Raw genomic sequence first — 20,792 nt, forward strand, 5'->3', positions numbered from 1 at the left:
TCCTCTTAATTAAACCTCCTGTTGTGTACGATGTGTGTTTGAGTGCAGTAGTTGACCGCTGAAATCGATAACTATCATCCTATTGAATGTAGCGCGCCTTCTCGAGAACAGAGATTGATCAAGAGGTTTTCCGTCACTTTCCCCTCAAACTGTAAATATAAAAAGAGACGTGCCGCCCTATACGAGACAAAGCTAGCTTTGATTGTAACATTCTAACGTTCACTTGAGTTACCCCGGAAGTAAACGCAGGTGTTTACTCTCCGACTACCCTTTTCAAATGAATCATGCTTTTATGCAATCAATATACACTCCAAATGTTATGAACCTCCCAATGGGGAGGTTTGTTCACAATCGTTTGAATTCAGGGTTTTCCCTGCCACTTTGCCATCTCAGCAATGGCTATTTGAAACAGGATGTGGCGATGCGAATATTGCCCATGTTGCCACGATGGCGAATCAAAATCACCTGCGTCAAAACCCATGACAGCTTAACTCGGCCTTCTAATATTGACCACCAAAGAGTTCGAATATGATGAAAATTCTCCTTTTTCCTGAGCTGGGTAGATTCCTTAAGATCCTTCTTTATGATGATTATATAACAAGTGAATCTTCAACACCTTTGCTGAAATTGATGAGAACATTAATCAACATTTAATATCATTAGCTATTACAACTGCTTTTGTAGTCACATCTTGGTGATGTGTCACTCTTCATTTTATCTCTTTCCTCGGCTGACACTAACAGCAGTACTAGTGCAACTGTCATGAGCATCATTATTAGATGTTTACAAGACACTAAAGTTAAAACAATCAGTCAATATTCTACTGCGATGGAGGTTTTTTTCTTTTTACAATTCAATATTAAAATAAAGATGTGTTAGTTACATGAATTCATCACAACATCTAGGCGTGGTCTACAGGCAAGAGATGTTTATTGTCTGGAGTGGCTGCATCCAGTGTTGTGTTGGTCATAATATAAAATGATTTATTTCTTGCATTTAGTGAATAATGCTGAAGATAAACTTCCCCCCAAAAATCACAAGCTAAACCGTAATCATCTATCCATCCATTTTCTGGACCTCTTATCCTCACTAGGGTCGCGGGCGTGCTGGAGCCTATCCCAGCTATCTTCAGGCAGGAGGCGGGGTACACCCTGAACTGGTCGCCAGCCAATCGCAGGGCACACACAAACAAATAGCCATTCGCACTCACATTCACACATACGGGCAATGTAGAGTCTTCAATCAACCTACCAAGCATGTTTTTGGTATGTGGGAGGAAACCGGAGTACCCGGAGAAAACCCACGCAAACACAGGGAGAACATGCAAACGCCACACTGGCGGGGCCGGGATTTGAACCCCGGTCCTCAGAACTGTGAGGCAGATGTGCTAACCAGTTGTCCACCGTTCCGCCCACAATCACAATATTAAAGTCATATATTTTGTTAAATCGCAGTAAGAGTATTTTCCCAAATCATTCAGCCCTTGTCCTGATTGATGACTCGGTAGTTTTACTTGGGCCCACATCGTTAAAAGCTTAGCTAGGACATGCTGAGTAGCTAAGCTACACACTCAGCATGTGTGTAGTTAGCCACACGTAATGGTGTGGCTAACTACACACGTGTAGATTTTTATACTGTTTCGCCACATTGTCTAAAAGGTTTCATGACCCAGTGCCAACCCTTTGAATTATATTCTGAAAGTTGATGACAGTAGGGGATTTCCCACCAGCAAGAACCTTTGCAGGAACATATCTAGGTACCCTGGTCCCCACCGGAAAAAAAAATTCCAGGGTATGGAAGGTTCCCCCCTGGATTATTTCATTCCTCCTGGTGGATATGGTCTTCTGAGAGCTACTAGGAACTCTTTGAGGAGGCGGGCTGTGCTGACAAATGCTGATTGGTTGGGACAGACCTCTGTAGGCATTTTTCATTCACAGAGCCACTATTTCTGGATGTGGCATTGCGCAAGGTTTAGAAATAAAGGGATTAAAATACAGCGGAAAGCAAAACTTCCAAACATCGATCTGTACATTTTCCCACTGAGCCGCACTTGGTGGACAAGGAGCTTTGGTTCTGCCGAGATCCGCTCCCACCCTGTGGGGCAAGTTCCCCCGCTGGCCGACTCGGTCCCGTGAAGGAGCGGAGGTCCGAGCCCAAGTGGGCTTGTGCGTCTCCCTTGGCTGGGCCAGAGGAGACGAACACCATCGTGAGGCTGGAGGCGGGGATGTTCTGACGGTCCGGTCTAGTCGGTTGAGGGGGGGGGGAGAAAATAAAAAACCTTCCCAGGCAGGAGCTCCTTCAGCCTGTGGAAAAATGCCACGGTTGCTATAGTGCAAGATCAGGAAATGAAGCCCGGCTTTTTGTCTGCGTTTGTACGTTCACAAATCAATATTTGCAATGTACAGTCTGTTTTTGTTTTTTTCCATCCAAACACATTTAAGGATACCAAATACTTCACACTGCTCTATTTAAAAGTTGAGGGCTATCCATGAAGTCATGTATTTTTTATGTATTTATTGAACCTTATTCAGGTTAAGGTATTTGAAGAAACAATAATTATAATAATACTAATTTTAGCAGGCGCCGAGGACAATTTCGGGCCCTGGTTGATGACTTCAAAATTATGACGACTCAACTATTTGGGAAAATCTGAGAAAAATATCATTTCCATAATAATTTGGAACGCAGTGCTCTTTCATCAATGATGAGAATTCCTCTGTCATAAAATTGTTTGTGGCTCTCTGCATTGTCAGCTCAAAGTCACCAGAAGCCAGACATCACACCACTCAACCATTCTACAGTCCAAGTAGCAGATATTTTCCAAAGATTGGTGAGTTATGTCATGAAAACCTACTCAATTACATAGCTTTCTTCTCGAAATTGTGTTTAAAATTATACATTTCCTTGTGCTTTAGGGGCCATTGTCAGTGTTTTGTGCTCAGGCTCGCTGTGGCCCGGTGCGTCTGATCTACCTGCAGAGGAGAGAAGGTGGACTCGGCCTCACACTAAGAGGTGACTCACCTGTCTTGGTGGCTGGGGTGGTCTCTGGAGGTTGTGCAGCGGTGAGACAACACCCTTAACCTTGAAATGTGGTAGTTATATCTTATGCTCATACTGTAGCATAGGGCAGGATTCCCCAATTAGTTCTCGCTGAGGCCCAAATTAGGTCACGGTTGCCAAGTCGCAGGCCAAATCGTCTGGGATTTTGGTGATTATTTTATGTGCAGATGTTATTGTTAGAAGTAGTATGAGTGGTAGTTTGTTGTAGTAGCAGATAAAGTAGGAGTCATAACTGCACAGTTGAAAGAAAACAAGTCCAGTATCAGTAATACATTTTAGAATGTCCGTGAAGAATATTTGAATGGACTGAACATGATCAGTTTGATCAATGAAACAACAGAACTACAGCTAGTGGTGCACAAGAGGAAAAAAAGGGTAAAGTAAAGTAAGAATGTAATTTTGTTGAATTTAATTATTTTAATGATATTTTATATGATATCACATGGTCACATCTTAGACCTGGTCATCTCTCAGGATGTTGAAATTCCATCAGTTGACATTAAGGATATGGCTATTTCTGACCATTTTCCAAATCAGCAAAATGATAAAATGATACGACATCTGAAGCCACCCAGGAAAACTCTATTACCATGTCAGAATGTAGAAATAAATAATCAATTGCTCACTTCACTGTCTAAAACAGATAAATAACTATGAGCCAAAATTTGCTGCAATTAAACCACAACAAAACTTAGATAAATGTTTTTGGCAACAAAGAGCTGTTAGTAAATACCTGGAGTCACTCTCTTTAAAACCAAAGACCAAGTCTGAAACCTTGGTGTACTAATAGATTCCGACCTGACAACAATCATATCAAATCAATTACGAAAACTGCCTTCTATCATCTGAAGAACATATCCAGAATGAAGGCTTGCATGTGCCAAGCAGACCAGGAGAAGCTCATCCATGCTTGTATCTCAAGTAGATTTCACTATTGTAATGGTCTTCTGACTGGACTCCCCAAAAAGAGCATTAAACAGCTGTAGATCATTCAGAATGCTGCGGCTCAGGTTCAAACGAGAACAAAGAGGTCAGAGCATTTAACCTGGAAAATCTCAAATGTCATGAATGCCGTCGCTCCTATTAAAACTAAGACAATCTTGAGGCGACCTAGAACTCCGCGGAGGAGCACAATGATGGTAAAGACCTCGAAATCAAAGTGTAGGAAAGCAGAATGTAAGTGGAGAAAAACGAAACTCGCAATTGACTATGACCTACAGACCAAGTCTGTAATTTTAACCAAGAGTTAGTCAGGGCTGGACAGCTCCAGCTCCGGCTCCAATTACCGGAGACAAATTCCTTGTGTGTTTTTTGGACATACTTGGCAAATAAAGATGATTCTGACTCTGATATTACTCCAATTCTAAAGTCTTTACACCGGCTCCCAGTCAGCTTGAGAATATATTTTAAAGTTCTGCTCCTGGCCTACAAATCACTAAATAGTTTAGGTCCTGAATACATGAAAGAAATGCTAATGGGATATGGCTCTGCAATCGACAGACAAATAGTGGAGCACAGAGTCCAAAGCAAGCATGGCGAAGCAGCATTTAGCTGTTATGCTGCACACAAATGGAATAAGTTGCCAACAAAGTGACATCAGTCCCACGTGTGAACGTTTTTAAGTCCAGGTTAAAAACGCTTCTTTTTTTCCATGCTTTTTAGAGCATCTTCACTTTTAAATGATATTTCTTGCCCTGTACGCTGTTTTAATTGTACTTTAATTTTATTCTCTTTGTTTTAAATGTTAAAAAGCTGTATTTCGTTCTTTGTTTTTAAATGCTTCTAATCATGGCAAGCATATTGTGTTACCTTGTGTATATAATGCGCTATATAAACGAATTGGCTTTGCTTAACTCGTTTAAGACGATTTCGCCGGTTGTGAGGCGCCGAATTAGCAGAAGCAAAGAAAGAAGCTCTTCACATAATCTCTTACCATCAAAAATTTTTTCTCACAGTAGTGTAGGAACATAGATCGACCGGTAAATTGGGAGCTTCGCCTTTTGGCTTAGCTCCTTCTTTACCCCTCCTTGAGCCGTCACCTTATCGTGGTGGAGGGGTTTGTGTGTCCAAATGATCCTAGGAGCTAAGTTGTCTGGGGCTTGATCTCCCTGGCATGGTCACCCATGACAAACAGGTCCTAGGTTAGGGACCTGACAAAGCACGGCTCAAAGACCCCTTATGATTATGATGACAAACTATGGACTCAGTTTTCCCTTGCCCGGACGAGGGTCACCAGGGCCCCCCTCTGGAGCCAGGCCTGGAGGTGGGGCTCATAGCCGAGCGCCAGGTGGCCTGGCCTCCACCCATGGGGGTAACGTGGGTCCCCCTTCCCATGGGCTCACCACCTGTGGGAGGGGCCATAGGGGTCGGGTGCAGTGCGCGCTGGGCGGTGGCCGAAGGCAGGGACCTTGGCGATCCGATCCCCGGCTACAGAAGCTGGCTCTCGGGACGTGGAATGTCACCTCTCTGGCAGGGAAGGAGCCCGAGCCGGTGTGTGTGACTACATATAGTCGGACTCGCTTCCACACACAGCTCCACACACCAGTCCTCTTGAGAGGGGTTGGACTCTCTTCCACTCTGGAGTTGCCCATGGTGAGAGGCGGCGAGCAGGTGTGGGTATACTTATTGCCCCCCGGCTCGGCGCCTGTACGTGGGGTTTCACCCCGGTGAACGAGAGGGTAGCCTCCCTCCGCCTTCGGGTGGGGGGACGGGTCCTGACTGTTGTTTGTGCCTATGCACCAAACGGCAGTTCAGAGTACCCACCCTTTTTGGAGTCCTTGGAGGGGGTGCTGGAGAGCGCTCCGGGTGGGGACTTCATTGTTCTGCTGGGGGACTTTAATGTTCACGTGGGCAATGACAGTGAGACCTGGAAGGGCGTGATTGGGAGGAACGCCCCCCCCCCCCGATCAGAACCCGAGCGCTATTCTGTTATTGGACTTCTGTGCTCGTCACGGCCTTGTCCATAACGAACATCATGTTCAAGCATAAGGATGTCCACACGTGCACTTAGCACCAGAACACCATAGGTCGCAGTTCGATGATTGACTTTGTGGTCGTGTCATCGGACTTGCAGCCGCGTGTCTTGAACACTCGGGTGAAGAGAGGGGCGGATCTGTCAACCGATCACCACCTGATGGTGAGTTGGCTCCGATGGTGGGGGAAGATGCCGGTCCGACGTGGCAGGCCCAAACGTATTGTGAGGGTCTGCTGGGAACGTCTTGCAGAATCCCCTGTCAGAAGGAGTTTCAACTCCCACCTCCGAACTGTGCTCATGTTCCGGGGAGGCGGGGGACATCGAGTCCGAGTGGACCATGTTCCGCGCCTCCATTGCTGAGGCGGCCGACTGGAGCTGTGGCCGTAAGGTGGTCTGTGCTTGTCGCGGCAATCCCCGAGCCCGTTTGTATGGTGGGGATGGCGCGCTGCTGACCTCGTCTCGGGACGTTGTGAGTCGTTGGGGAGAATACTTCGAAGACCTCCTCAATTCCACCGACACGCCTTCCCATGAGGAAGCAGAGTCTGGGGTCTCTGAGGCGTGCTCTCCTATTGCTGGGGTTGACGTCACCGAGGTGGTTAAAAAGCTCCTCGGTGGCAAGGCCCCGGGGGTGGATGAGACTCGCCCGGAGTTCCTTAAAGGCTGTGGATGTTGTGGGGCTGTCCTGATTGACGGCAGGGTCCTCGAGGGTGCTTGGGAGTTCGCCCGAACCAGTCTACATGTGTTTTGTGGACTTGGAGAAGGTGTTCGACCGTGTCCCTTGGGGAGTCCTGTGGAGGGTGCCTCGGAAGTATGTGGTACTGAACCCCCTGATATGGGCTGTTCGGTCCCTCGTACGAGCAGAGTCAGAGTTTGGTCCGCATATCCGGCAGTAAGTTGGACTCATTCCAGGTAAGGGTTGGACTCCGCCAAGGCTGCCCTTTGTCAGCAGATTCTGTTCATAACTTTTATGGACAGAATTTCTAGGCGCAGCCAAGGCGTAGGGTGGGTCCGGTTTGGTGGCTTCAGTATTGCATCTCTGCTTTTTGCTGATGATATGGTTCTGTTGGCTTCATCTCCAACTCTCACTGGAGCAGTCCGAGTGTGAAGCAGCTGGGAGAATCAGCACCTCCAAATCTGAGACCGTGGTCCTCAGTCGGAAAAGGGTGACGTGCCCTCTCCAGGTCGAGGATGAGATCTTGCCCCAGTGGAGGAGTTCAAATATCTTGGGGACTTGTTCACGAGTGCGGGAAGAATGAACGGGACCTCGACAGGCGGATCGGTGCAGCGTCTGCAGTGATGCGGACTTTGTTTTATATTGCAGTTTTTCTTTTTTATTAAATCTGCAAAAATTTCAACAATTGCATTTTTTTCTGTCGCTATGGGGTCCTGTGTGTACATTAATGAGGGGGGGAAATGAACTTAAATAATTTTAGCAAATGGCTGCACTATAACAAAGAGTGAACAATTTATGGGGGTCTGAATACTTTCCGTACCCACTGTATGACCGTGCACTTCGGTAGAAATAAGTAACCCACAATGCATTGCGCCTTTAAGACGCCAGGAAAACTGTATTCTTAATGTGTCAATAAACAACGGAAAATAACAGAAATGTGACAGCGGTCGGTAATTAGCTGGATAAGTAGGATCTTTGCCTGGTTTCACGAGTAGTTTTATTGCGGCTGTATTCATGTGGCTTCTAATTAGGCCTTTATCTTTTATCTCTATCACCATTCTGAAAAATAGTGGTTCTAGTATACACCAAAAATTGCCTGAAGGTCTACCTGTTGGCATATGGTCTAAGGTCTAATGTAACTCTGCGAGGGTTAACGGGGCGTCTAAAAACTCTTTACTTTCTGAAGTGAATTGAAAAAAGTGTCAATGTTGTTTTTATTCGGATTATTGTGGGATGAATATAAGCTACTGTCGTAGTTGTAAAATATGTCATTAATATCCTGTGGTGATTGAGTCAATTTGCCATTTGAATCAGTGCACTACATATGTGCCCTGCGATTGGCTGGCAACCAGTTCAGGGTTGTGCCCCGCCTCCTGCCCGATGACAGCTGGGATAGATCTCCAGCACGCCCGCGAGCCGCGTGAGGAGAAGCGGCTCAGAAAATGGATGAGTTGATGTTTTGAGCAATTGAATTATTCGTAAGAAAATCGTCAATTCTAGAGAAGTAGCGGTGGACTGAAGAAAAGAAAGTGTATTGTGTGCATGCATGTGAGTGTGAAAGTGTATTGTGTGTCCGTAATCGTGCATATATTCATTTAATATTCGGAAAGACTGTGATTGTTTGTTTTTTTTTTTTTTATTTGAGCAGTTTCTGGTTGGATTTAGTGCTATATTAAAGTTGCCACCTATAATAATTGTTGAATTAGCTGACAAATTGATCAGATGGGGAAAAAAGTGTGCGAATAATAATTGGATCATCAATATTAGGGACGTGTACATTAACTAATGTGTATAAATTGTTAAATGTAGTTGAATGAATAATTATCTATTGGCCTTCTGGGTCAATTATTGTGCTATTTAGCGTAAAACGTAGTCTATTATGACTTAGTATTGAGACTCCTCGTCTGCTGTTACAGCTAGCTGAAAAGGTCTGATCGAAATTTAAATCGATATGGTTGTTTTCCTCAGATTTTGACAAATGGGTGTCTTGTATGAAAAAGAGATCCGTTTTTAATTCCGTGATGTAATCCATAATCTCAATTCTTTTTGCCTGTGAACAAATCCCTTTTACATTTCATGAAACTCAAAGTTATACTTGTCATATTTGATCAGTGTACTTGTGTGTCATGCATCAGTGTAATTGTTATCAGTGAATGTGGGACAATCTGTGTGAGAAAGATAGATAACTCTCAGAAATGTTATATATCTAATGGCAACTTTCTTCCTGTATAACTGGTTGAAGTTGTGTTTGGAGGTATTATGTATTGCGGGATTGAACGTGTTGGATTTGAGTTCAGCATAGCAAAAACAGCGTTGCCGGTAATTCTTCATTAGAGGGTGCAAGACTTTGCGTCGCTCGTTGATTTTGCGTGGAAACTGGTCATTCATCCCAAACTGTGTACCCTTCAGCTCCTGTTCTTTTGACTTTACAAAGACTTTCTGTTGGAAATGTTCGAAATTGACAATGATTGGACGGGGATGACTCCTTGCTTGCGGTCCTCCTAGTCTGTCTACTAGGTGATGTTAGCGAGTGTCTCCTTGGGGACTTTCAGCGCTGTCAACGTGAGGTTTTTTACTTGAGCCCCTGGATTATCAGGTGTACTCTCGGAAATGCCGGAAAAGAGGAGGTTTTCCAGCATGCTTCTTGACTGTAAGTCCAGCATTGCTTCTTTGATTTTTGTTGTTGTTGTCTTTCTTGAGAACTTCCACCTCCGTTGTCATCACTTTCATGGCTGACTGAAGTTCGGCATTGCCCCCGCTGATTTGTAATGCACCACATACATTCGCACATCTTTTGGGAAGCTGGTTGGCCCAGGTGGGGGTGACGGTTTCAGGTCATAATTAATTCGTCTTTCCTCACCCCAACCAGTCTCCCCAATTTTGATGCACAAAACCCCACCACACATGATCATAGTACAGTGACAACGGTTGCCAGTCAGGGACCTGGTAACCAAAGTAAAAGGGTGGATGCCAGGTATACACATTTCTCATGGCTTGACTCCTTTAATACACTACAAAGACAAGATATTTAATGTTCAAACTGATAAACTTGATTGTTTTTAGCAAATAGTCATTAACTCTGAATTTTATGGCTGCAACACGTTCCAAAAAAAGACGAGACAGGGTCATGTTTACCACTGTGTTACATCACCTTTTCTTGTAACAACATTCAATAACCGTTTGGGAACTGAGGACACTAATTGTTGAAGCTTTGTAGGTGGAATTTGTTCCCATTCTTGCTTGATGTACAGCTTCAGCTGTTCAACAGTCCGGGGTCTCCGTTGTCGTATTCTACGCTTCATAATGCGCCACACATTTTCAATGGGAGACAGGTCTGGACTGCAGGCAGGCCAGTCTAATACCGGCACTCTTTCACTACGAAGCCACACTGTTGTAATACGTGCAGAATGTGGTTTGGCATTGTCTTGCTGAAATAAGCAGGGGCGTCCATGAAAAAGACGTCGCTTGGATGGCAGCATAGGTTTCTCCAAAACCTGTATGTACCTTTCAGCATTAATGTTGCCTTCACAGATGTGTAAGTTAGCCATGCCATTGGCACTAACACAGCCCCACACCATCACAGATGCTGGCTTTTGAACTTTGCGTCCATAACAGTCCGGATCGTTCTTTTCCTCTTTGGCCTGGAGGACACGACATCCACAATTTCCAAAAATAATTTGAAATGTGGAGTCGTCGGACCACAGAACACTTTTCCTCTTTGCATCGGTTCATCTTAGACCCAGAGAAGCCGGCGGCGTTTCTGGGTGTTGTTGATAAATGGCTTTTGCTTTGCATAGTAGAGTTTCAAGTTGCACTTACGGATGTAGCGCCGAACTGTATTTACTGACATTGGTTTTCTGAAGTGTTTCTGAGCCCATGTGGTGATAGTCTTTACACATTGATGGCGGTTTTTGATGCGGAATCGAAGGTCACGGGCATTCAATGTTGGTTTTCGGCCTTGCCGCTTACATGCAGGGATTTCTCCAGATTCTCTGAACCTTTTGATGATATTATGGACCGTAGATGATGAAATCCCTGAATTCCTTGCAATTGTACGTTGAGGAACATTGTCCTTAAACTGTTGGACTATTTTCTCACGCACTCACCCATCTTTGCTTGTGAATGACTGAGCAATTCAGGGAAGCTCCTTTTCTACCCAATCATGGCACCCACCTGTTCCCAATTAGCGTGTTCACCTGTGGGATGTTCCAAACAGGTGTTTGATGAGCATTCCTCAACTTTCTCAGTCTTGTTTGCCCCCTGTCCCAGCTTTTTTGGAACGTGTTGCAGCCATACAATTCTAAGTTAATGATTATTTGCTAAAAACAATGAAGTTCATCAGTTTGAACATTAAATATCGTGTCTTTGTAGTGTATTCAATTAAATATAGGTTGAACATGATTTGCAAATCATTGTATTCTGGTTTTATTTATGTTTAACACAACGTCCCAACTTCATTGGAATTGGGGTTGTGGAAATAACAAAAGGAACATACTTTGTTGTGAATTTTAACAACGAAGTCCGTTCCTCTGATATGAGAGCGGCACTTAGCAAGGGGAATGGCAACAGCAAAATTCACATTCACTTACAGTATATTTTTATTTTTGTGAAATTCGTGTTTTGTTCTTTTAACAGAGTGATTTTGTGTGCAACCGATGCATGGTTCATTTTGTGCATGACCGGATGACTGAGAATCTACACAGACAATAAAATATATACCTGTATTGAATTTGAAATAAACCATGTTTTATTTTTCAAATTAGGAAGGTTCCCGTGCACTCCATATGAAACTTGCGGGGTTCCGTCCCTCCAACAAGGTTAAGAACCACTGCTCTCGACTCTCGTTGGAGGCATCCACTTACACAATCAATTGGCGATGTGGATCAGGGACGTTGAGGATTGGGGCAGCTGTGAACAACCTCTTTAGTCGTTGAAAAGCCTCTTCAACCTGTGGGTTCTACTCAGAACGAATATTAGCAGGAGTTAAGGCATGTAGAGGTGCAGCCACAGAATTAAAATTCCTGATGAAGCATCTATAAAGGTTTGCAAAAAACGAGAATTGTTTCTTGCAACTGAGTGTCGGCCAATCAACCACCCGCACTGACTTTAGCCGGGTCCGTCTTGATGTGATCCTGCTCAATGATGAACCCCAGGAACGAGACAGTAGTGGCGTGAAAGTTGCATTTTTCGGTCTTCACAAACAGCTGGTTGTCGAACAGGCATTTCAATACATCTAACATGCTGGACGTGTGTCCTTTCATCTGGAGAGAAAAAATGAGGATATTGTAAAAAATACACAACAGCAAAACATTTCAAAAAGTCTCTCAGCACATCATTGACCAGACCCTGAAATACAGGCGGCGCGTGAGTGACTCCAAAAGGCATAACTCGGTACTTACTCATCAACGTCTGTAGGGGTTTTAAACTCCGTCTTCCATTCACCCCCCTCCTGAATTCTGACAAGTTGGTAAATGTTACACAAGTCCAACTTAGTGAAGATTTCAGTACCTTGTAACATGTCAAAAGCTTAATTCATGAGTGGGAGGGGGATCCGTTCTTTATGGTGGTGATGTTTAATGGGCTATCGTCACTGCTTTTTAACAAAGACAAATTCTGCCCCAGCTGGAGAAGAAGAAGGTCGAATCAGCCCCGCATTTAAGGAAGACGAAATGTAGTCGTTCATAACTTTTCTCTCTGGTACTGACAAAAGAGTAGAGCCGTCCTTTGGGAATGGCCTGCCCCGGGTTGTCGCGCAATAGCACAACCGCCAGGGCACTTCCTTCAAATCACGATAACATTGAAGGATTTTAGACAGATCATGTTGGATCGTGGGTACATTGGATTCACTAATTATCATGGGCACAGTCTCTGGGTGATCTGGAAAACAGACATTTTCACATTGATCAACTCCACGTCAGCACTTTACCCAACTTCCAGTCTATGTGTGGCTTATGCTGAACAAGCCAGGGAAAAACCATTGACATGGTTACTGACTCAGTCACATTGGTTACTCTAAACAAGTGTCTGCCATCAAGAGCTCCAACAGTTAAGGTTTTAGTCAAAAGGTTACTCTTTCAGCCCCACTTCCTAGCTAGGCCCCAGTCCATTAGGTTTTCATCAGCCCGAGTCAATCAACACACTAAGAGTCTCTGTTTGTCCGTGAGCCTTTATGGTTACTTGTGGCAAGGTGCGAGAGGGGTAGTCGTAGGACTGTAAGTGACTTACCAGCGTGCTCCTTTTTCCAGCTCTTACTGACCAATCTGCCATAAGATGTCCCAGCTGCAGTAGAAGCATCGTCCTTCCTGCAAGGGTCGCTGGCGCTCCCCAGGGGTCACCTTGGCCCTTTCCTGCTGCATAGGTTCCCCGGGGTCACTAGAGTGCGTGGTATTTTCCAGAAGATTTGATGCAACGGGTTGAAGGTGGTCCCTCTGGTCTGCTGAGCTTGGTAGTGCCTCCAGTGTTGGGCGGACCTTTGTGCCGTTAGTATTTTGTCTCGAAGTCCATCCCGGATTCTATTATCGATCCTGTTATCGATCAATGACTGAATCTAGGTCAGGGGGAAAGTCCATGTTAAAAAGCATCAAATAAAGCGACTTCATTCCATGCACTGTCAGTTCCAAGAGTGTGAAACTCAATGGTATAGTCAGACACTCTGCGGTTGCCTCGTTTGAGATCAACCAGCGCCCGAGCTGCGGGCAAGTAGTGTGATCAAAAATATTTCTGAAAGAGGCACTGAAGGAGGGTGGCATGGTGGACGACTGGTAAACACATCTGCCTCACAGTTCTGAGGACCCGGGTTCAAATCCGGCCTTGCCTGTGTGGAGTTTGCATGTTCTCCCCGCGCCTGCGTGGGTTTTCTCCGGGTACTCCGGTTTCCTCCCACATCTCAAAAACATGCATGGTGGGTTAATTAAAGACCCTAAATTTTGTGAATGTGAGTGCAAATGGTTGTTTGTTTATATGTGCTCTGCGATTGGCTGGTGACCAGTTCAGGGTGTACCCCGCCTCTTGCCCAGAGTTAGCTGGGATAAGCTCCAGCACGCCCCTGTCCCTAAAGAGGATAAGCGGTTCAGAAAATGGATGACTGGACGGATGAGCTCAAGGGAATTGCAAATGTCCTACGTAGTGACCATTCAGGCATTACCCAGGAAGCTGCTCTTCCCATCGTGTGAGAGATCAAGAATGCCATTTTAGATTGTTCAGTCAAGCACATTGCGGGCTGATGACTGAAGTGCAGTTCACATTGCACCAAAAAAGGCCTGCAGTCGCCAGAGTCACCTGAGAATTTCTCTGGGGCAGCCAGATGGATCATCACGGGGGGTTGGTTGATGAACAACCGGCGCAGTATTGGTGGGGGGTGCAGACAATGGCACCGGGGTCCTGCTCCCATCTGGAGTTGGTCTGACAAGTGACTAGCTTTGTGACCGATGCCTGGAACTCGCCCTGTCAGTTGTGAAGGTCACTGACTCCCTGGTTAATGGCAGACAGCTGCTCCTCTTGATGGTGTAAACTACATGCCACAATGCGGCCTTGAGTGCTTCTGAATCAGCTGAATCTTACGGCAAAAGGACCCAAAAGCACAATTCACAAACAAATGATAGATTTATTGAATGCTCAACAGTGATGTATAAAGTAACAACAACAACAAAAATCACAGCAACGTTGGAAACACACAATCTATATTTGGAAAAACAAATTTTAAAAAAATAAATAAAAATAAAAATCACAGCAATGCTGGAAAACTGGGAACAAAGGTACAAACAAAAGTTCACAGTAAAACTGGAGGCAAAAACAAACTCAGGATGCACTAGAACAATAGCATGGACTCTTGAAAACATAAAACTTTCAATCTTACAACCGGCTTTGTTCAGGACGTGGTAGGTAAGATGATCTGACACAGGACAGGGGTAGAGACAGTCTCACTCTCTCTCTCTCTCTCTCTCTCTCTCACTCACTCCCTCTCTCCCTTCTCTCTATATTTACATACACACACACACACGCGCACAAGGGAATAGGACACAGGTGGCGACCGTCAGGACAACGAGAAGACAAGAGAGCAGGAAGTAAAGCTTCTGAAACGAGAGGAAACTATTTCTACAAATTAAAAGTAGACATCACAACATACAAAGCTGGACTAAAAACTGAGAACTTAGCATCACCGACGAGACATGACAGCAACCAGTCCACATGTGTTTTGTGGACTTGGAGAAGGCTTGGTTGGTAAGTCGGATTTGTTTCCAGTGAGGAATTGTATTCCGCCAAGGCTGTCCTTTGTCACCGATTCTTTTCATAACCTCCATGGACAGAATTTCTTGGCGAAGCCAAGTTGTTGAGGGTGTTTGGTTTTGTGACCACAGTATTACATCTCTGCTTTTTGCAGATGATGTGGTTCTGTTGGCTTCATCAAGCCGTGATCTTCAACTCTCGCTGGAGTGGTTCACAGCCAAGTGCAAAGCGGTTGAGATGAGAATCAGCACCTCCAAATCTGAGACCACGGTACTCAGATGGAAAAGGGTTGAGTGACCTCTCCAGGTCAGGAATGAGATCCTGCTCCAAGGGGAGGAGTTAAGGTATCTTGGGGTCTTGTTCACTACTGAGGGAAGAATGGACAGGTGGATCATCTGCATTAGTCTTTCGTGGTACAGAAGGAGATTCATTGGTCAATCTACGTTCTTGCCCTCACCTATGGTCACGAGCTGTGGGTCGTGACCAAAAGAACAAGATGATAGAGACAAGCAGCCAAAATGAGTTTCCTCTGTCTGCTCTCCCTTAGCTTAGCGATAGGGTGAAAAGCTTGGTCATTCGGGAGGGGCTCAGAGTCGAGCCGCTGCTGCTACGCATAGAGAGGAGTCAGATGATGTGGCTCGGGCATCTGGTTAGGATGCCTCGCGGCCACCTCCCTGGTGAGGTGTTGCGGGCACGTCCCACCGGGAGGAGGCCCCGGGGACGACCCAGGATAAGATGGAGAGACTTGTGATCTCCCCGGAAGAACTCGATGAGTGACTGGGTAGAGGGAAGTCTGGGCTTCCCTGCTAAAGCTGCTGCCTTGGCTAAATGGAAGTAGATGGATGAATGGATGGACTGTTGCAAAATTTAAATTAGTATGCAATGAGTAGGTAAGCAATGTCAACTTAAGTTTTTGTCCAGTTTGTCCACAACAAATACAGTATACAGTACACAGTACTGTTTAAACCGCGTCATCTTTACACACCTACTTTACTGGTATTAAATTGTACATTGTACATTATACACTCCGAATCTATGGAAACACCTTTCACCCATTAAAAGAAAAAACTAAATCAAATATTTGAATTTTGAAGGGTTATTTTGTGAAAAGTAAAACATTTGACCGTAGACTAATTTCTTTTCACATCAGTGATCTGAGAATCCTATCCTGGATCAGCCTATTGCAGCATTGTGTCTTTATAAAGTAAGATTTAGAAAAATGTACAATAAATAAAATGTACTTAAAATGTAATAAAATGTAAATTTTCTTGTTGTTAAGGAGGCAGGACTGAGGGAAGGAGACTACATAGTGGAAATTGATGGACAGGATTGTAAGTGGGTCAAACATAGTGAAGTGGTGAACATGCTTAAGAACTACAGAGTCAAAGAGGTGGAGCTTGGCGTGGTTACATTCCATTCACACGATGCTCAGGTGAGTTTTCCACTTTATTCCCAAGGAGCATATGTGAAGCAAATCTTTCTTTTCTGTGAATTTCGATATTTTAAACAGTGTGGTGTTTTCATGTACAGTACAGTGAACCGCCGTTTATCGCGGCGCATACGTGGAACGTTCCAGACCCACCCGTGATTCACACATTAAACCCACCTTATGAAAAACATACGTATAAAAGTGTTCCTTCACCAGTTCTCACTCTCTTGGTGTGAAGAAATAGGAGAATATTGTACATCAAGGAAACGAAAAGAATCTCTAAGAGGCATTGTATATTTACAATGGGTGCCAGTCCTGCCTCTCACCCAAAGTGAGCTGGGATAGCCTCCGCCTCACCCGCAAGGATAATGAGGATAATATCAGTACAAAAAAACATTTATGGATTAATGGATATTTAAACACCGCAATATCACGGGCGTTCACTGTACACTAGTTTCAAAATTCAATATCCAAACTTAAAATGGAAGCCGAATGAGGCAGTAATGTTTGAGTCCATGTCAGCTGGATTGTATCAGATACTTCGCCGTTCACACTCAACAAAGTCTTTGTGTGTTAACAGGCTGAGAAAAGGGCCCTTATACTTTCTCACAGCAGCGGTAAAGAGAACACTTGACAGCGGGTGATGGCTGTGGCTAAAGGACAGAGCTCTGCCTCCTTACTGGACTGGAACAGGAAGAAGCGGGAAGGCAACTGGACTTTGAACAGACTGGGAAGCACTTTCAATGTGTCTTTTGGAAACCTCAGAGACACTGAGGCCATGTACTGAGATGAGGTTGCAAGAGGAGCCACTCAGGGAGTCACAATAGCGTTGTACCGCACATGATAAATGCAACAACAAATGTGATTTTGAAATAGTTCGCCACACTTGTAAAGTATTTCATTTCACAAATCAGAAGCCAGCTGTTTGATTTTCTCAGTTGCTTTGGTCCATTTCTTAAATCATCCTCAACCTATGCAAAAACAGTAACCACCCCCCCTTTTTGAAACGCAAGTCCAACATTGCGGTCTACTAAAAGTACGGATTAGTGCATATTTGGGTATATATTAGCGAGACCCGGAGTCCTCAGCTATACGCATTCACTACACGCCCATTCTGCTCATCTCACGTCACAAATCCCTTCCTTTGCCAATGTTCGTCTTTACCTTGTTTGTTTTTGTTTTAGCCTGTAGAGACCCCTTTTTATTATTAAATTTTCTATAAAATTCACCACTTGCATTGATTATGTCTGCGTTTGGGTTCGGAACGAAACCTCTTGAAAGTATAGAACTCAAAGTTTCTAACATGTAGCCACCTTCGGATAAGAGACTGATTAAAAAGGTTTGTCGTCATTTCGCCTCAAGTTCAACTTGTAAAAATATGACGTGGTGCCCCTCATATATATCAACTATCTTGATTTATAACGCTGTAATTTGAAATTATGATAACCTGGAAGTGACGCAGGCGTCTCTTCCAACTCATCGTTTCCTTCTAAATTAAGCACAATTCTTACCAATCCCATAAACGCTACAATGAACAGACATTTAAGTTAAATTAATACATCTCTGAGAATGCTGATCAAATCGGAACATTACAGTCTTTGTAAAGGCAGAATAATTGGTACAGTCCTTGTCGTGGATGTCATATTGTGCATATAGTTATGTTGTTGTGGCTGGTCAGTGTACAGCCTTCTGTATATGAAATACATGTACGAAGTACATGTACTCTGCATAGTACTTCGGCAACATGAGTTTAATTTTCTAAATGACAATATGACAAGTGCGGCGATGCGTTGCATATCCGGCAGTAAGTTGGACTCGTTTCCGGTGAGGGTTGGACTCCGCCAAGGCTGCCCTTTGTCACCGATTCTGTTCATAAGCCTTATGGACAGAATTTCTAGAAGCAGCCGAGGCGTAGAGGGGGTCCGGTTTGGTTGCCTCAGTATTGCATCTCTGCTTATTGCAGATGATGTGGTTCTGTTGGCTTCATCAAGCTGTGACCTCCAACTCTCACTGAAGCAGTTCGCAGCTGAGTGTGAAGCGGCTGCGATGAGAATCAGCACCTCCAAATCTGAGACCGTGGTCCTCAGTCGGAAAAGGGTGGCGTGCCCTCTCTGGGTCGGGGATGAGATCCTGCCCCAAGTGGAGGAGTTCAAGTATCTTGGGGTCTTGTTTACGAGTGAGGGAAGAATGGAACGGGAGATCGACAGGCGGATCGGTGCAGCGTCTGCAGTGATGCGGACTTTGTCTCGATCCGTTGTGGTAAAGAAGGAGCTAAGCCGGAAGGCGAAGCTCTCGATTTACCGGTCGATCTACGTTCCTAACCTCACCTATGGTCACGAGATGTGGGTCGTGACCGAAAGAACAAGATCCCGGATACAAGCGGCCGAAATGAGTTTCCTCCGCAGGGCTCTCCCTGAGAGATAGGGTGAGAAGCTCGGTCATCTGGGAGGATCTCAGAGTAGAGCCGCTGCTCCTCTACATCGAGGAGCCAGATGAGGTGGCTGAGGCATCTGATTCGGATGCCTCCCCGGTGAGGTGTTCCGGGCACGTCCCACCGGAAGGAGACCCGGGGGACAACCCAGGACACGCTGGAGAGACTACGTCCTTCGGCTGGCCTGGGAACGCCTCGGGATCCCCCCGGAAGAGATGGATGAAGAGGCTGAGGAGAGGGAAGTCTGGGCGTCCCTGCTAAAGCTACTGCCCCCGCGACCTAACCTCGGATAAGCGGTAGAAAATGGATGGATGGTATTGGTATATATTTTTAAGTCATTATTTCAGTGGAAATCAATTATACTGGGTGATTTTAGCTCTTTTACATATCTTTGTTTTTTAGTTAAAGGTGACCCATAGGGTATTATATTCATAATTTTATAGACCCCCCAAGATACAATAGAAAATGCATGGAGGATTTTTCAGAACTGCTGTCAGCAGTACTACAACTATTCTAACAGATTCTTCCAAAAGTTCAGACAACCTCTATCTCTATTAAGAAAAGGTACATAAATGAGAGCGCCGCCACTGTTTATGGAGACCATAGCTGTGCCACAAACTGTGAATGCTGCGACATTTGATGAACTTTTGGATAATTTCACCTGTAAAATCTCAAATGTCATAAATGTTGTCGCTCCTATTAAAACTAAGACAATCTTGAGGTGACCAAGACCACCATGGCTTCTACCATCTGAAGAACATATCCAGAGTGAAGGCTTGCATGTGTCAAGCAGACCAGGAGAGGCTCATCCATGCTTTTATCTCAAGTCGACTTGACTCTTGTAATGGTCTTGTGACTGGACTCCCCAAAAAGAGCATTAAACAGCTGCAGCTCTGGTCTGACCAGAACAAAGAGGTCAGAGCATATTACAACAATTCTAAAGTCCTTACACTGGCTTCCAGTCAGCTTTAGAATATATTTTAAAATTCTGCTACTGGTCTACAAATCACAAAATGTTTTAGGTCCTGAATACATGAAACAAATGCTAATGGAATATAGACCGAGTAGGGCTCTGCAATTGACAGACAAATAGTGGAGCACAGAGTCCAACGCAAACATGGTGAAGCAGCATTTAGCTATTATGTTGCACACAAATGGAATAAGTTGCCAACAGAAGTGACGTCAGCCCCAAGTGTGCATGTTTTGAAGTCCAGGTTAAAAACGCTTTTTTTCCATGCTTTTTAGAACATTTCCACTTTTAAATGATATTTCTTGCACTGTATGCTGTTTTAATTGTACTTTTATTGTATGTTTTTCTCTTTTTTAAAAATGTTTATAAGCTGTTTTCTTTTTTGTTTTCAAATGCTTTTAATCATGTAAAGCGCGATATAAATAAATGTGGTATATAAATACATTTGCTTTACTTAAGAGGCTCCTCTGTCCTCCACTCGTTACCTGTATTAATGGCACCTGTTTGAACTCGTTATCAGTATAGAAGACACCTGTCCACCACCTCAAACAGTCCCACTCCAAACTCCACTATGGCCAAGACCAAAGTGCTGCCAAAGGACACCAGAAACAAAATTGTGGATCTGCCCCAGGCTGGGAAGACTAAATCTGCAATAGGTAAGCAGCTTCATTGTAAGAAATCAACTGTGGGGGCAATTATTAGAAAATGGAAGACATACAAGACCAAGGATAATCTCCCTCGATCTGTGGCTCCACGCAAGGTCTGAACCACACGGGGGGACCTCGTGAATGACCTGCAGAGAGCTGGTAACAAAGGCTACCATCAGTAACACACTACGCCGCCACGGACTCAAATCCTGCAGTGCCAGACGTGTCCCCCTGCTTAAGCCAGTACATGTCCAGGCCTGTCTGAAGTTTGCTCGAGAGCATTTGGATGATCCAGAAGAGGACTGAGAGAATGTCATATGGCCAGATGAAACCAAAATAGAACTTTATGGTAAAAACTGAACTTGTCGTGTTTGGAGGAGAA

General features: G+C 44.6%; 1 protein-coding gene across 5 annotated transcripts in view; it reads left to right on the forward strand.

The window, feature by feature from the left end:
* rhpn1 (rhophilin, Rho GTPase binding protein 1) overlaps positions 1-20,467 on the forward strand; it is a 58,484-nt gene extending 38,017 nt beyond the window's left edge. Inside the window, exons 13-16 of one of the 5 annotated variants that reach the window (XM_061683489.1) lie at positions 2,754-2,830; positions 2,916-3,062; positions 16,213-16,365; positions 16,943-20,465. In XM_061683489.1, the coding sequence (XP_061539473.1) occupies positions 2,754-2,830; positions 2,916-3,062; positions 16,213-16,365; positions 16,943-16,996 (431 nt within the window). In that variant the 3' untranslated portion in view covers positions 16,997-20,465. Of the gene's footprint in view, positions 1-2,753; positions 2,831-2,915; positions 3,063-15,087; positions 15,278-16,212 lie in introns of all 5 variants that reach the window. The other 4 variants (XM_061683490.1, XM_061683487.1, XM_061683488.1 and 1 more) reach the window with 4 other exon arrangements.
* Positions 20,468-20,792: the final 325 nt, after the last annotated feature.

The sequence above is a fragment of the Phycodurus eques genome, chromosome 8 (assembly GCF_024500275.1).
Source record: "Phycodurus eques isolate BA_2022a chromosome 8, UOR_Pequ_1.1, whole genome shotgun sequence".
NCBI classification, from domain to species: Eukaryota; Metazoa; Chordata; class Actinopteri; order Syngnathiformes; family Syngnathidae; genus Phycodurus; species Phycodurus eques.